Here is a 14,938-nt window from a genome sequence, read left to right as displayed (position 1 = left end):
GGCTGTATCATACTCCTTACTGTAACATGCCACTGGCAGTTGGGTTGGTTAGGGTTACTCCCTCCACATCAGCCACCTCCAGTAGGGGGGCTAGAATATATGCATGGGGTCTCATGGCAGGAGAACTGGGTGGGCTGGGCAGGGGAATAGAAGCAGAAACAGAACGGGGCAAAGGAGATGGAGGAGCAGGGGCAGGAGGTGCCAAATGGGAAAAGAAGAACTCAAAACTATCCCTATTTGCTTACAATTTGATTCTATAATTAGAAGACCCCCAAAATTCCACCAGAATACTTCCAGAGGTAATAAATGAATTCAGCAAAGTAGCAGGATATAAAGTGGACAGGTATGGGTTTGTTAGCTGAGTCAAAGTCAGAGGAGGAGGGATTAAGAGGGGGAAAAAGCCAAACGGAGAGGCTCAGGTTTGCAGGAAGAGCAAAGAGGCACAAGAAAGAAAAGGCTTGAAGATCGGTAATCCCTTTCCATCTGCCCACTTACTCACAGAACTTGTGTGCCATTATGTGGCCATTTTGGACTGATTATCTAAAGGATAAGTTTTGGTGGTTTTAGGCTGGGGGAGTCAGGTAAAGGGGTTTATGATTGTCTAGTAGACACCCCAGGGATGAATCTGCCAGAATTGAGGACCCAGATCCCATAGTGGAGACTAATACAGCTGAGTCAGTGTCCAAGGCATCCCAAAAGCACAGACTAGTTGGTTGGAGACAAGAAGGCAGCATAGTGATGGGGTCATCACCCAACCATAGTGTGTGCCGGACAAAAGCTGAGAGAGTTGAGGACCTGATGTTGGGATTTTTGAGAGCAAGCACAAAGAGGAGCCTCAACCCTGAGAGAGAATCTCCACCATAAAGATCAGGGACCCACCCATCAATTAAGGTAAACTAAGGTGGCCAACCATAACTGTAAAAGTCGTGGCTGGGGAAACACCCACTCCTCAACTGCCTCAAGGGTGCCAGACGATCAACGCTCATGTCTCAGGTCAGCAGAGGAGTGTTTAAGTCAACCTAGGAGAAAACTCACCAATCTGAAGGCTGGTGGTGGATGTGGAGGAAAGCATACAGGCAAATAGAAGGTGAGACCAGCATCTCAGGGTCTGGGGTGACAGATGGGATTCCACCCACCTAAGTGGTGGGAAAAGAGCCCATCCCAGGTTTCAGCACCAATGAAAGCATCCAGAAACCACTCCATCAAAAACCTACCAAAAAGAAAAGCCCAGGACCAGATGGATTCTCAGCCAAGTTCTAAAAGAACTTCAAAGAAGAACTAACACCAATGCTCCTCAAAGTATTCCATGAAATAGAAAAGGAGGGAACCCTTCCAAACTCATTTTATGAAGCTAGTATCACCCTGATACCAAAACCAGACAAAGACACATCAAGGAAAGAAAACTTCAGACCAATATCCCTGATGAATATAGATGCAAAAATTCCCACTAAAATTCTGGCAACTTGCATACGGAAACATATTAAAAAGATAGCGTGCCATCATCAAGTGGGATTCATCCCAGGGATGCAAGGTTGGTTCAACATCTGGAAATCAATAAACGTAATTCATCACATGAATAACCTTAAAGACAGGAATCATATGATGGTTGCAATAGAGGCAGAAAAAGAACTTGACAAAATACAGCACCCTTTCATGTTCAAAACAGCAGAAAAACTAGGGATAGTAAGAACATACCTCAACATTTTAAAAGCTATCTATGCTAAATCCAGGGCCAATACCATTTTAAGTGGAGAAAAATTGAAAGCATTCCCTCTAAAAACTGGAACAAGACAGGAGTGCCCTCTTTTAGCACTTCTATTCAACATAGTCCTTAAAACTCTAGCTATAGCATTTAGATGAAAGAACTTAAAGGGATACAAATGGGAAAAGAAGAACTCAAAACTATCCCTATTTGCTTACAATTTGATTCTATAATTAGAAGACCACCAAAATTCCACCAGAATACTTCCAGAGGTAATAAATGAATTCAGCAAAGTAGCAGAAAATAAAATTAACACCGATAAATCAAATACATTCCTACACATCAGTGATGAATCCTCTAAAAGAGAAATTAGGAAAACTACCAAATTCACAATAACCCCCCCAAAGTAAAATAAAATAATTGGGAACCAATCTAACAAAAGCCAAAAAGACCAGTACAATGAAAACTACAGAGCACTAAAGAATGAAATTGAAGACCTTAGAAGGTTGAAAGATCTCCCATGCACTTGGATAGGCAAAATTAATATTGTCAAAATGGCCATACTACCAAAAGCAATATACAGATTTAATGCAATTTGTATTAAAATTCCAATGTCATTTTTCATACAAATAGAAAAAGCAATCATGAAATTCATTTGTAAAAACAAAAGACTTGGAATAGCCAAGCAATCTTTAGCAAGAAGAGTGAAGCAGGAGGCATTACAATACAAGACCTCAAACTGTACTACAGAGCTATAGTAATAATAATGGCATAGTATTGGCACCAACATAGCCAAGTAGACAAATGGTACAGAATAGAAGACCCAAAGACAAACCCACATGAATACAGTTATCCCATACTAGACAAAAGCATGAAAAATAAACATTGGAGGAAAGATAGCCTCTTCAACAAATGGTGCTGGGAAAACTAGAAATCTTTGTGTAGCAAAATGAAATTAAACTGCTATCTCTCACCCTGCACAAAAATGATCCCAAAGTGGATCAAAGACTTAGGCATGAGGACAGAGACCCTATGTCTAACAGAAGAAAAAGTAAGCCCAAATCTTCATAATGTTGGTTTAGGATCTGACTTCCTTAACAAGAATCCTAAGGCATAAGAAATAAAATCAAGTATCAAAAAATGGAATGTATTCAAGCTAAAAACTTCTTCTCAGCAAAGGAAATAATCAACAATGTGAAGAGAGAGCCTAAGAGTGGGAGAAAAATCTTTTACCACACGCATCTCAGATACAGCACTAATCTCCAGTACATATAAAGAATTCAGAAAACTTAACAACAAACAACAAATAACCCAATCAATAAATGGGCTAAGGAACTGAACAGACACTTCACAGAAGATGATATACAACCGATCAACAAATACATGAAAAATGTTCAACATCTTTAGTAATAAGAGAAATGCAAATCAAAACTACTCTAAGATTTCATCTCACTTCCATAAGAATGGCAATTATTAAGAATACAAGCAACAATAAGTGTTGTGGAAAATGTGGGGGAAAAGGTACACTCAAACATTGCTGGTGGGACTGCAAATTGGTGCAACCACTCTGAAAAGCAGTATGGAGATTACTCAGAAAATTTGGAATGGAACCACCATTTGACCCAGCTATCCCACTCCTCAGTTTATACCCAAAGGACTTAAAATCAGCATTCTACAGTGGCACAGCCACATAAGTGTTTATAGCAGCTCAATTCACAATAGCTAGATTGTGGAACCTACCTAGATGCCCTTCAACAGATGAATGGATAAAGAAATTGTGGTATGTATACACAATGGAATATTACTCAACCTTAAAGAAGGATGAAATTATGGCATTTGCCAGTAAATGGATGGAGTTGGGGAATATCATGCTAAGTAAAATAAGCCAATCCCAAAACAACAAAGGCCAAATGTTTTCTCTGATATGCAGATGCTGATCCATAATGGTGGGGTGGGGGGAAGGTTATGGAAGAACTGAGGAACTTTGGAATGGGCAGAGTGGAATGAGAGGAAGGGTGGGAAGAATGATGGAATGAGATGGACATTATTACCCTATGTACATGTAGGATTGCATAAACAAAGTGACTCTGCATTGTGTACAGCCAGAGAAATAAGAAGTTGTGCTCCATTTGTGTACAATGAATTGAAATGCAATCTTCTGTCTTATATAACTAATTAGAACACATAAAAATTTTTTATTCAATTATTTATAATATCAACATCATTTTAGAGGAAAGTAACCTGATATTCAGAGGCTACATGAATGATCTCAAGCCCAGTAACTGGCTACTATAAATCCACATTCCACACTTTTCACCTATGTCTGTAGTAGTATTGAAGATATGTAAAACCATCATGCATAATCCAATTATTAAAATGCATTTATCAAAAGAAATAATGTGTGTACTTTTTAAATTGTAACATAGTGTGATTTTCCCATAATGATATGTGTTATACATTTAAAACAGCTTATTATTTAGCAGCAACAGACATCATACAAATTTAATTAATTAAAATACAGTGCTGGGCACAGAGGCGCACACCTGTAATCCCAGCAGCTCAGGAGTCTGAGACAGGAGACTCTCAAGTTCAAAGTCAACCTCAGCAAAAGTGAGGTGCTAAGCAATTCAGTGAGATCCTGTCTTTAAATAAAATACAAAATAGGACTGGGGATGTGGCTCAGTGGTCTAGTGCCCCGAAGTTCAATCCCTGGTACCCCCCAAAATAAAATAAATAAAATAAAATGTAGTGCTCAAATCGGAGAAAAAATATGAATAGTTCTTCACAGAATATTTTATTTTTGGTTTGAAATGAACTACCATTCTTTGATATTTCACAATCTTTGAATACACACCATTATACTGTATGTTTTCCACTATCAAATGTGGTACATTAAAGTACTCTTCAGATATTGTAGGATATGTTTGAAAATTTGTACAATAGAAACATTCCAATATTATTGGGTATCTTATCAGGCTCCTGAGCACTTTTATATGCCTTTCTTTTCCAGAGTGTTGCCTTAGTAACTGTCCAACAGAAGCATTTTTCTGCAGTTTTCTCTAAATAGTACCCACATAATTGCTCAATTTATTCATTTCAGTATCCAGGAAATAATATAACTCAAATTTGGTTTGTTTCTGATTCCAACAATTTAGAGACTAAAAATGTTCCAGTAAAAACAGGTAAGTATGTCAGATATATTAAAATAGCAATCACATGTAGTGCAGTAGAGGGGTGGTAGATATAAAATAATTTCTTTTATTATCCAAGGGAATGATAGACTGATTAATCCATGTAAAATGAAGTATGTATGTTACAATTTAGAAGCAATTAACTACCAGATTAAAATAGAAAGAATAACTTTTAATGCAATAAAGAGAAAAGACTAACAAACCCTGAGGCAATCCAATAGAAACCTAGAAAGGATTCTTCTACTGTCATTTATATCAAAAAAGAACAAATAATAATAATAATAAAAGAAACCTATAAGAAACATAAGTCAATGCATGCCTAGTGGCTGAAACACTCAGTTCACACACTTGAAAGTACAAGATATTTAATTTCAAGGTTTATAAAATCAGATATAATTTCTATGTCAAGCCACAATTCTGCTTTGGAGCTGAAACTTAATCTTGGTAAAATAAATAGACCCTCATTCCTAACATTTTTCTCAAATAGGCAACTAAATGCTAGCACAGGGGACACATGAGAAGTTGTGAGATAGACCTCTGTTACTATGTTTGAAGTACCCTACCATATATACAAAATAATTACCATGGTGTTTGGCACATAGTGAAGCTAGCTATTCTATTCTCTTGATTTCAGAAATAAGACAGAAAATTTCACTGGCTACCACTTTAGCAAATCTCTGATACTTGTGATGACAGTGGTTGGCAAAGTACTGTGTTTTTGTGAAGAACTCAATCAGTGTTAGCTTAACATAACCTTTGGAAACATGTGCTTAGATTATCCATAGATCTTATGTATTGTTTTTATATTTCTACTTTATTGTTAATAAATATAAATGATAGCTTTGTAAAATTGTTTTAATATTTAAAGTACTTTCAGTAGAGATTTTGAGACAAATGTTGGGAAAGAAAACCCAGTCTATGGAGTTATACAAAATTATATGCAGTAATAGTTATGTAATTTTGAGTATAAACCTCTGTGTGTCTCAGTTTATTCTGGAAAATAGAGTCAGAATACACATCACATTAGCACAGCAATTGTCATGTGAGAATTTAGTATACAATTATGTTGTTAGGTAAAATGCCAGTGAGAAGCAATAGGGAGTAAGCTGGAGACTGGGAGAGCTATCATGTCATGATGCACTCTGATTCCAAGTGAAGAAGAAGACAGGGAACAAAGCTATTATTGAAACATCATAGATCACCCTGAAGTCCAAAGAAAGTTCAGGAAGACCTGCAGAAATTCCTGAAGCCAAAGTCTCTAGTCAGCAGAGTTGCTTATCTCCCAGGAATGATCTTGCTTCAGTGCTCCTGCCATCCTAATTGGTGACTGGGAGCAGCCCCTAGAAGCATGAACTGTTAGAAGATAGGACAATTATTTCAGAGCATAGTAATTGGAGTCCTTAGTCCCTCTCTGTGGAGTACATTCTCATAGTCACTACACCTAGCTTGAAGGTGCATTGTGAAATAGAAATAGTGTAGATAAATTGCCTAGGACTATGTGCCTGACATATACCCCATGCTCAATAAAGAATAGCTATTGCTATATCTCATTTTTGGACTCCTTATAATAATGTGATATTTACAGGACATATATTATTTAGTTATCATAAAATTTCTTCCTATCAGAAGAAATCAACACCCTAACAGTTGTGTTTCTTTTGAGACCTCTCTCTTTGGCTTTCAGATAATTGCCTTCTCCCTTTCTTTTTACATAGCCTTCCTTCTGTATGTGTCTGTGCCTTGATCTCCTCTTATAAAGATAGCAGCCATATCACATTAAGGCCCACCCTAATGACTTCATTTTAAATTATCTTTTTAAAGACTATTTTGAAATACAGTCATATTCTGAGATAGTGGGGGGTTAGGACTTAAGCATAAATTGGGGAGTAGGATGTAATTTAGTGATAACAATGTTATTAAACATACTTCCCAAAGAAAACTGAGAATTTTGGGTGTCAGAGGAGATGCCATGGTTATACTCATAATAAAAGGCAGAACCAAGATCTCTATAATTCTAAACAAAGATCTCTGTAATTTTAAGGAAGGCCCATTCTCCTGAGAGTTCATCATACATATGACCTTATATGTTCATGGGCCTAGTAAGTAGAGGGGAAAGACAGAAGATGACTTGGGCTAGTGGAATTGGACCTAGTATCCAGAAAGCAAAACAAATACATAAATCAAGCTCCACACATTTTTAAATAAATGGGTCAATTTGAAAGTAATTTGCCCCCTAAAGAGATATTTAACATGTTCTGGATACATTTTTGATGGACACAACTGAGCTTGTGTGCTGACATCTAGTGGGTAGAGGTCATTGATGTTAAATATGTTACAATGCATAGCCCCCACAACAGTGAATTGCGTGGGCCAGAATGTTAATAGTGGTAAAACTGAAAACTGCTGCACCAGAATACGACAATCTAGACACTGAATGTGGCTGTGCCCAGAAGAGATCACTCCCTCTTAGCCATCTCCCAACTAGTGATCAACTAAAGGAATGGGAAATTATATAGACTTATTTTGAAAATTTAGAATTCTGTCCTGATCATTCCCAGGCATGATTCATATTTGTTTCCCCAGGCCATCCTGATTGGTATAGCCTATCTGTAGCAGCCTGGCAAGAATGGGACCTACAGGATTCAAACTTAATTCTTGTTACCTTAAATAAGTAGGTCCTTGTCCCTCTTTCACCTACCCCTTCTAGATAAAAGGTTTGGATGAGTGTAGAATATGATTGAAAAAATAAACATCAAGGTTATAGTTATTGAAATGGGACACTCCGGTATTGTGTAGACAGAGGAAGAGCAATAACTCATTTAGGGCTGTACAGGGGAAGAAGGGGCCTTAATGACTTTTGCTTATCAGAACTTCCTCTGGAGCTTCCCCATTCACCAAGGAAACCATTCTGGTACAGCTATCCCAAAGTGTTGCAAGCACCTTCAACTTAACTGACTGCTAATTCTGCCAGCACTGACCAAATAGTTCTGACAACCATTCGCCTTTACCTTATTGAGAGGTCTATCAGAAGCAGCAGGGGATAATCTCAGTTCTTCTCATGTGTGAGTACTCACACCAACACCTCCCCACACACATACCTGTTGATGTTATCCTCAGCTCCAATCCCAGTTGTCCCATGGAGTAGACTAATGCCATGCCCTCAAGCTAGTGCCATGGATAAATAAGCCGATTGTATTGACTAGCCTTTAGCAGACCTTTCAAAATAAGGATTACATTTAATTATTTGAGCTAAACTATGAACCATAAGGTTTACCTCAAATATTCTGAACCTGTTTCACTGACTGAGGTAAGTATCACTTGCACAGCGGGGTATCAGGACTCAACACATTGAAAAGTACCATTTGTACTCTTTGGAATGTACTTCTTGGATGGGAGCCAGGGATTAAAGTGTGTCTTTCCCTAATAACACTTTGACTTGTACCTTGGGGGTTGTTAACTATCAGCATTTAAAATTCTCCAACACTCTTTCATTAGTCAGTTTCTTGTGGCTGTAACAAATATCTGAGACAATCAACTTATAAGGATAAGAGGTTTATTTTTGCTCACAGTTGCAAAGGTTCTAGTCCATGATCAGTTGACCCCATTGCTTTTAGGCCTCTATTGGGACAGCACATCATAACTTCTCAGCTCATGGGTAGAAAGTAAAAGACATGGAGGGGGTCTGGGGTCCCATATCCCTTTCAAAGGCATGTCTCCAAAGATCTCCAAATAGACCCCCATCTCTTAATGTTTCCACTACCTCCCAATAGTGAGAAACTTGGGACCAAGCCTTTAATATATGGGACTTTGGTGTGTATATTCCAGACCCAAGCTATACCAACCCTAAAGAGAAAAGCTTAACTGAAGCAACAACATGCATACCAGGACTCTCAGCTTTACCTGGCCATCTGATCTGTTATCTAGGGATACTTTTTTTGTTTGATTTTAGTACAGGTGATTGAACCGAGGAGTGCTCAACCACTGAGCCACATCCCCAGCCCATTTTTGTATTTTTATTTAGAGACAGGGTCTCGCTAAGTTATAGAGGCTGACTTTGAGCTCAAGCAAGATCCTCCTGCCTCAGCCTCCGAAGTTGCTAGAATTACAGGCATAAGCCACTAAGCCTGGTGGGATACATTTTTGTTGACTACTTTGCCTTCTGTGATTAGGCACAGATGGAATAAGAGTTAGAAACTTTTGTCACTTTTACAAATGTTTGGTTCCCTCCCCATCTCTCCTTCTACTTCTCTAATTTCAATTTTACTCTTCACTCCTGTCATCTCTCATTTCTTGGTTAATATGCCAATGGTGAAGACACCACTCCACCTGTGTCTTCATTGTTCTTTGAGGTTTTATTTTTTCATGTTTTCATTTCAGTTGTGTTGCAGCAGGGCACAATGCATACACGAAGACTTCACCAACTGGAACTGAATTTATTAACTTTTAATTTATTTATTGTTGTCAATTTGACCTAGAATATAAGATTTTTAATTTATGAGCATAACTAGTGATATAAGTGGGTATAGTTAGCTTTGTACCTCATCTTCTTAGGAATGATTATACTGCTGCTGCTGCTGCTGCTGCTACTGCTGCTGATAATGAGTTTCAAAAGTTATTTCTTGAGTGCTAAATATGTTCTGGGTAATTTACATATAGTTTCTAATTTTTAAGACAAGCTGGAAAAAATTGTGGATAGTGGAAAAAATAAGTAAATTGTCACAGAAAATGTCATGGAAATAGAATTAGTGTCAGAGCTTGCATTATTATCAATGACTATCTGAATATGAAGTTTTTGCTTTATCTGTTATATCACCCTCCCCTTTTGGTGTGCTTAAAAAATCGCTAAAATATAAAATTTGGTGGAAGTCATGTGTTTAAAGTCAAAAACTTGATGGGTCCAGGGTATTTCCCTAAAATTTCTGGCCTGAATTTTATGGTATATACAGGACCATTTCGAACTGTTTCTTCTTCCCATATAAATAACCTACTTCAGGGCCCTTTGTAAATTATTTCTAAAAATATTAAAGATGAGATTAAGCATTCTTGACTTGATATTTTCACACACTACATCAAAAAAGACTAAACACTTGGGTCAATTTTTCACTCATTGTATTGACAGTATTGCTCTTTTGTGTTTTGTTGCCATCTTAAATGTTCCCTTAATAGTAAGTTAGACCATATGATGGACAATTTTCCTTTGAACCATTTTGTTTGTCTTCCTTGTTCCCCTGATATTAAGTAGCTGAGACTAGAAAAGGGCTCGCAGATGTCATACAGCTCTATAGAATTCCTATAATTTTTCTTCTTCCTCCCCCTCCTCCCTGGCTCTTCCTCCTCCTCCTCCTCCTTCTCTCCTCCTCCTCTCCTCCTCCTCCCCTCCTCCTCCTCCTCCTTCTTCTTCACTATTCATTCCCATTGTACTTATATACTTTTCTCATCTTTTCTTACAAACTCACTGGGGAAAATACATCAAGAGAGATAAATATTCTTTTTTTTCCTCTTCTATAGGATTCATTTTTTATAACAGATTGAAACTAGCCAGGAGGAAAAGAATAAACAGAAATAGCACCAAAATAGTACTTTTCTTCTTGATCTAATAGCAAATACCTGTTCTCTTAAGGAATTGGGTCTGCTTTCATCATAATAAACACATACATATTTAACATGCTTAATATATAGTTTTATATCTATATTAAACAAAACTCTCTAAGTGTACTATGGATAACTGTCTCCATGACCATCTAGCCAGAAGGAAAACATGAAATGCTTTTCTAAGAAACCACGTTTTTTTGACATACAATGACAACATGAATACATGAATAATTCCATTTTAGCATTTAATTTAACTAGCATTGCTTAAGAAATGTGAAAATGCAATCTACTGCTGCATTGTGTCCTCTGCAATGTATAATTTTATCTTCCAAGTTCACATCCACAGTTTAGATTTTTTATCTGATGAAACTGTTGTTTGTTATTTTAGGTATATAGTCTAACTTTGATGCTGCAATTTCTTAGTTTTGCATAAGCTGTGTCTCCTATTGTCAGAACAGTAAATTTAATATGGTCTCTTTCATATTTAGAATTAGAGCATTATATTTTAATTTCTGAATTTTATAGTTCAATATAAATATCACCAGGTACAAAATAAAAACAGTGGTATTTTAATCTACAAAATAAATATCTGTTTTATGTAGAACTATACTTCCTTATCTGCACAGCCTACCTTGTCCAAACAATGGCCCAAATTAACATTAGCACTAAAATCTATAAAACAGTAAGAACTCCTTTTTAGTTTAAATGATTCCAGGAAAAAAAATAGATTTAGTTAACTTGCTCCTCTAAAAAATAAGTCCTCAAAATTAAAAAAAAAATTAATTAAAAAGGCTGGGGAGGTGGTTCAGTGGTAAAGCACCCTAAGTTCAATCCCTGGTACCCAAAATGAATAAATAAATAAATAAAATAATTTTAAAAAATGAGTCTTCTTAACTCTTTGCTGGAAAATTTTTTAGGAATTCACTTATGCACACTGTAATAAAATATTTTTCTTATTATACTTTTGTTTATAGAAAAACTGCAGGTACTGTATGTTGACTTTGACACTTAACTTTTTCTTGGTCCAAAATGGTTTCTAGATAATAAATGTCAATTCATTTAGCTGCTCTGAAAAGACAAACTTAATTAATGAATCAGAAAACAATTTTCACAATCTCCTACTCACTCAAAAGTTCCTGCAGAGAACACTTCAGGAATATTACTAGGCTGTTTCTTGGTATATCTTATCTTTAAAAAAATACATTAACAACTACATATTTTGAATCCAGATTTAGTTTTTATTCATGGAAATACATATTGAAAATTGCTTTCCCCCCAACTATTGATAAGGCTGAATTATTTTTAAATCTTCACAGAAATGTCTGAAGAGCCCAATGGTTTTTGGTAGTTGACTTTGTTCACCATAAACATAAACTTCTTTCAAAAAATGCAAGTGGAGTAAAGAAAAATATGGCCAGACCCTTTCTGCAAATAATGTTGTAGTCTTTGCAACTGAACTGTTAGAGTTGTTTCTAATATATGCTCCTGGGTGATAACTGTGTTGATACTATTTCATCAACCTATTTCCTCCTCACAAACTATCCCCTAAATTAAAAAAAAAATTGTAACAAGTCATCACTTGGGTGCTGATTACTTTTTCATTGTATGTATATATTATGCGAAGTTTTCTTTTTATGGAATTAAATCCTCTTTCTTCATCATTTTTGTTACTTATTGTATATTTAAAAGTTCATATGAGAAAGTCCTTGGGATCAGACTTTTTAGCTTATTGACATTTACAGAAATTTAGTTGAAGCAGATGTTGAGGGTCTCCCATAATTATTTTATAAGTCAAGATGAGGTCTCTTTCTGGGGGATGATATGTCTTCTTCTTTATCTTCTTCTTCATTATCATCATCTGGATAATCCACTAAACCAATCAAACTGCTACTGGATGGGCTACTCATTTCACTATCAGCACCAGGAGAGCTAGATGAAGAAACTCTGAATTCACCAGAAGATGTTCTTTTGAGAACATCTACCTTTTCTCCATTTTCTTTTGTTATTTTAGTATCTATAGATGTATCATAATGATCTGGAAAGTCATTTCCCATTGGTGGCATAAGTACTTCTGTGGTATTTTCCTTAAAATACATATCAGCCTTCACATCCTCCATGACATTGGCATCTCTGCAAAAAATTTTAATATATAATATAGAATGTAAATTCTTCCTTATTTGAATTTGCCTGTCTTTCTCTTGTTCATATTTAATCTTCAATCCTTTGAATGTCTGAACATATTCAATCAATTCAAAAGCCTTGTAAAACTTTTCAACTATATGTGCAACAAGAGACTTGATATTTTCCACTCGTATGTATTCAAATAGCTCAATAATAGCTGAATTTAGCATATTGTATCGAGTTCCATTAACCAGAAATGCATTTACAACTGGCTCAAAAAGATTTCCCTTGACGATGTAACGATTATAAAGTTCATCTTTAAGACCAATCATTCTTCTCATAAAACGAACAGCACATAAGATCAGGAAAGTGTGCTTTGAATTCATCAACATCAAAACTCTTCTTAGCAAGTCTTTGCTCAATATATAGTTTTTAATGTGATATGTATGATGTTGTACACAAAATGTGAGTAGTTCTACAATTAAACTAAGCAGCTGTGCTGTTTGATAATTATTGGGACAATTTTTCTTTCTTTCGAGTCCAAATAAATAATCCTCTTCATCTCTGTCTCCTGAAGTGGTAGACAAAAGTGGTGCTACCAAGTTTTGCATGCAACGTTTATAGAAGAAATTTAGAAATTCACTTCTTTCACATTCATTGGGTGCTAGCAGCATATTGTTCAGATCAAGTAGAGAACGAAGAAGTCCCATCAAATTAATGGCACTTCCAAGTTCAGGATCAGTATCGGAGATCATTTGTTCAATTACTATGTTCATCAAAAGGTCATCATCTTCACCATCCTGAGCTTCCTCCATTACAAATATGCGAATCATAGATGGACTATACTCTACTAGATAAGCAAATATATCTGTAGCAGTTATCTTTATTTGGAGATCATTGGCACTTATTAAAATTTTAAGAGCAGAAAGAATTCCTAGTTGTAACAAGGTTGTGAATAGTGCCTCCTTGCTTTGAGGCTGCAATGTCTTGGAAAGTGCACACAATTCCTTAAAAAATAGTAACAATTCACGTCGTCTATTGTCATCTGTAGTCTTATCCCTTAACTGTGCAAGACCTTCAAACAAAAACACTTCATCTTCTAGCAGCATGCTGACTATTTGAACCTTGTTGAAGAAAATAAAAGTTGTAAGAGTAGAAAGAAGATTCTCTTCAAATATGGATGGTATGGGAAAGAGAATATCATGAATGTACTGTACTCTGTAGGTCTGATGTATTTTTTGCCGAAGTTTAGAGTCTGTTATTGGTATAATTTCCTTGAACTTTACATTTTGGGTCAAGAATTCCCTATACCTTTTTGGCTGAGCCAAGGCAGGGTCGTATTCAAGGCATCCTACCACATCCATGATACACTCATCAGAAAACATGATCTCAAACAGAGGAGTTTTGTTGAGGAATAAGATCCCTTTAATAATTTTATGCAAGTTATGTAAGCCTTCAGTGTTCTTAAGGTTCTCACAAATGTGAAATATTTGCAGTAGTTTTTTAATATAACCTTCATTTTCCAAGATCAGTGATAGCCTTTCCTTACGGATAGGTGAAGCAAGGACAGAAGTAAACAAATCAGCTATTTCTTCAAGTGTATGGAGTTCACAGTTAGGCAGCTCAACCAGACTACTGGTTGGTGGCATTTCATCAAATTGCTCTGGTCCATCCAAAAGGTCTTGTGTGATTTCAAGAGTTGGGTCTTTACCTTGGACTTGGCATATGTCTTCCCAGATTTCTCGACAGCCTGCTGGATCCTGGAAACTCAGTGCCACACCATGGTTCTCATATTCGGACCAAACAATCAGCACGCCCTGTTGTTTCTGATAGGGCACATTTGGGTGTATCTTGGACTGTAAAATCAGTGAGCCATCAGACTCTGACCGAACAAGCAGACACACGCTTTGGAGCCGCTCTATATAACTTGATGAGATTTGTCCCACGCCTAGCTGGCCCCATTGTTGATCTTCTTTCAACACATAGACCTTTACACGGTTCCGCTTGCTTGCCATGACGACCTCAGGCAGGATCTCGGTGACAACCTCCTGTCCCCCGTTTGCGTATCCTGACCAACGGCAGCTACCGCTACCTTGACAGCAACAGCCGCTGAGATGGCAAGTTGAAACAAATAGTAACAGAAGCCGAATCACTAGTGGTTACAGTTGTGGAGGAGGCTGAGAAAGACTCAGGGTCAGCAGGATTCCTCTGAGGCCCTGTCGCCTCTCACGCCTACTTCCAGAACCCCCCGCGCCTCCTTCCTTTCATTTTGTCCACTCCCCTACTCACACTTAGAAAGTGCGTCCTTGCGCCTGCCTGCTCTAGGCTAAAA

At 36.9% G+C, this 14,938-nt stretch overlaps 1 protein-coding gene across 1 annotated transcript; it reads right to left on the bottom strand.

Annotated features, from left to right (window-relative positions):
* Window positions 1-12,269: 12,269 nt before the first annotated feature.
* PPP4R3C (protein phosphatase 4 regulatory subunit 3C) lies at window positions 12,270-14,621 on the bottom strand (the record flags this gene model as incomplete). Its single annotated transcript, XM_079123647.1, has 1 exon — window positions 12,270-14,621. The coding sequence occupies one exon, from the start codon at window positions 14,619-14,621 to the stop codon at window positions 12,270-12,272; it is 2,352 nt and encodes a 783-aa protein (XP_078979773.1).
* Between the last annotated feature and the right edge of the window lie 317 nt (window positions 14,622-14,938).

The sequence above is a fragment of the Sciurus vulgaris genome (genome assembly GCF_902686455.1).
Source record: "Sciurus vulgaris genome assembly, chromosome: X".
NCBI classification, from domain to species: Eukaryota; Metazoa; Chordata; class Mammalia; order Rodentia; family Sciuridae; genus Sciurus; species Sciurus vulgaris.
This window is presented reverse-complemented; position numbering and strand designations above follow the sequence as displayed.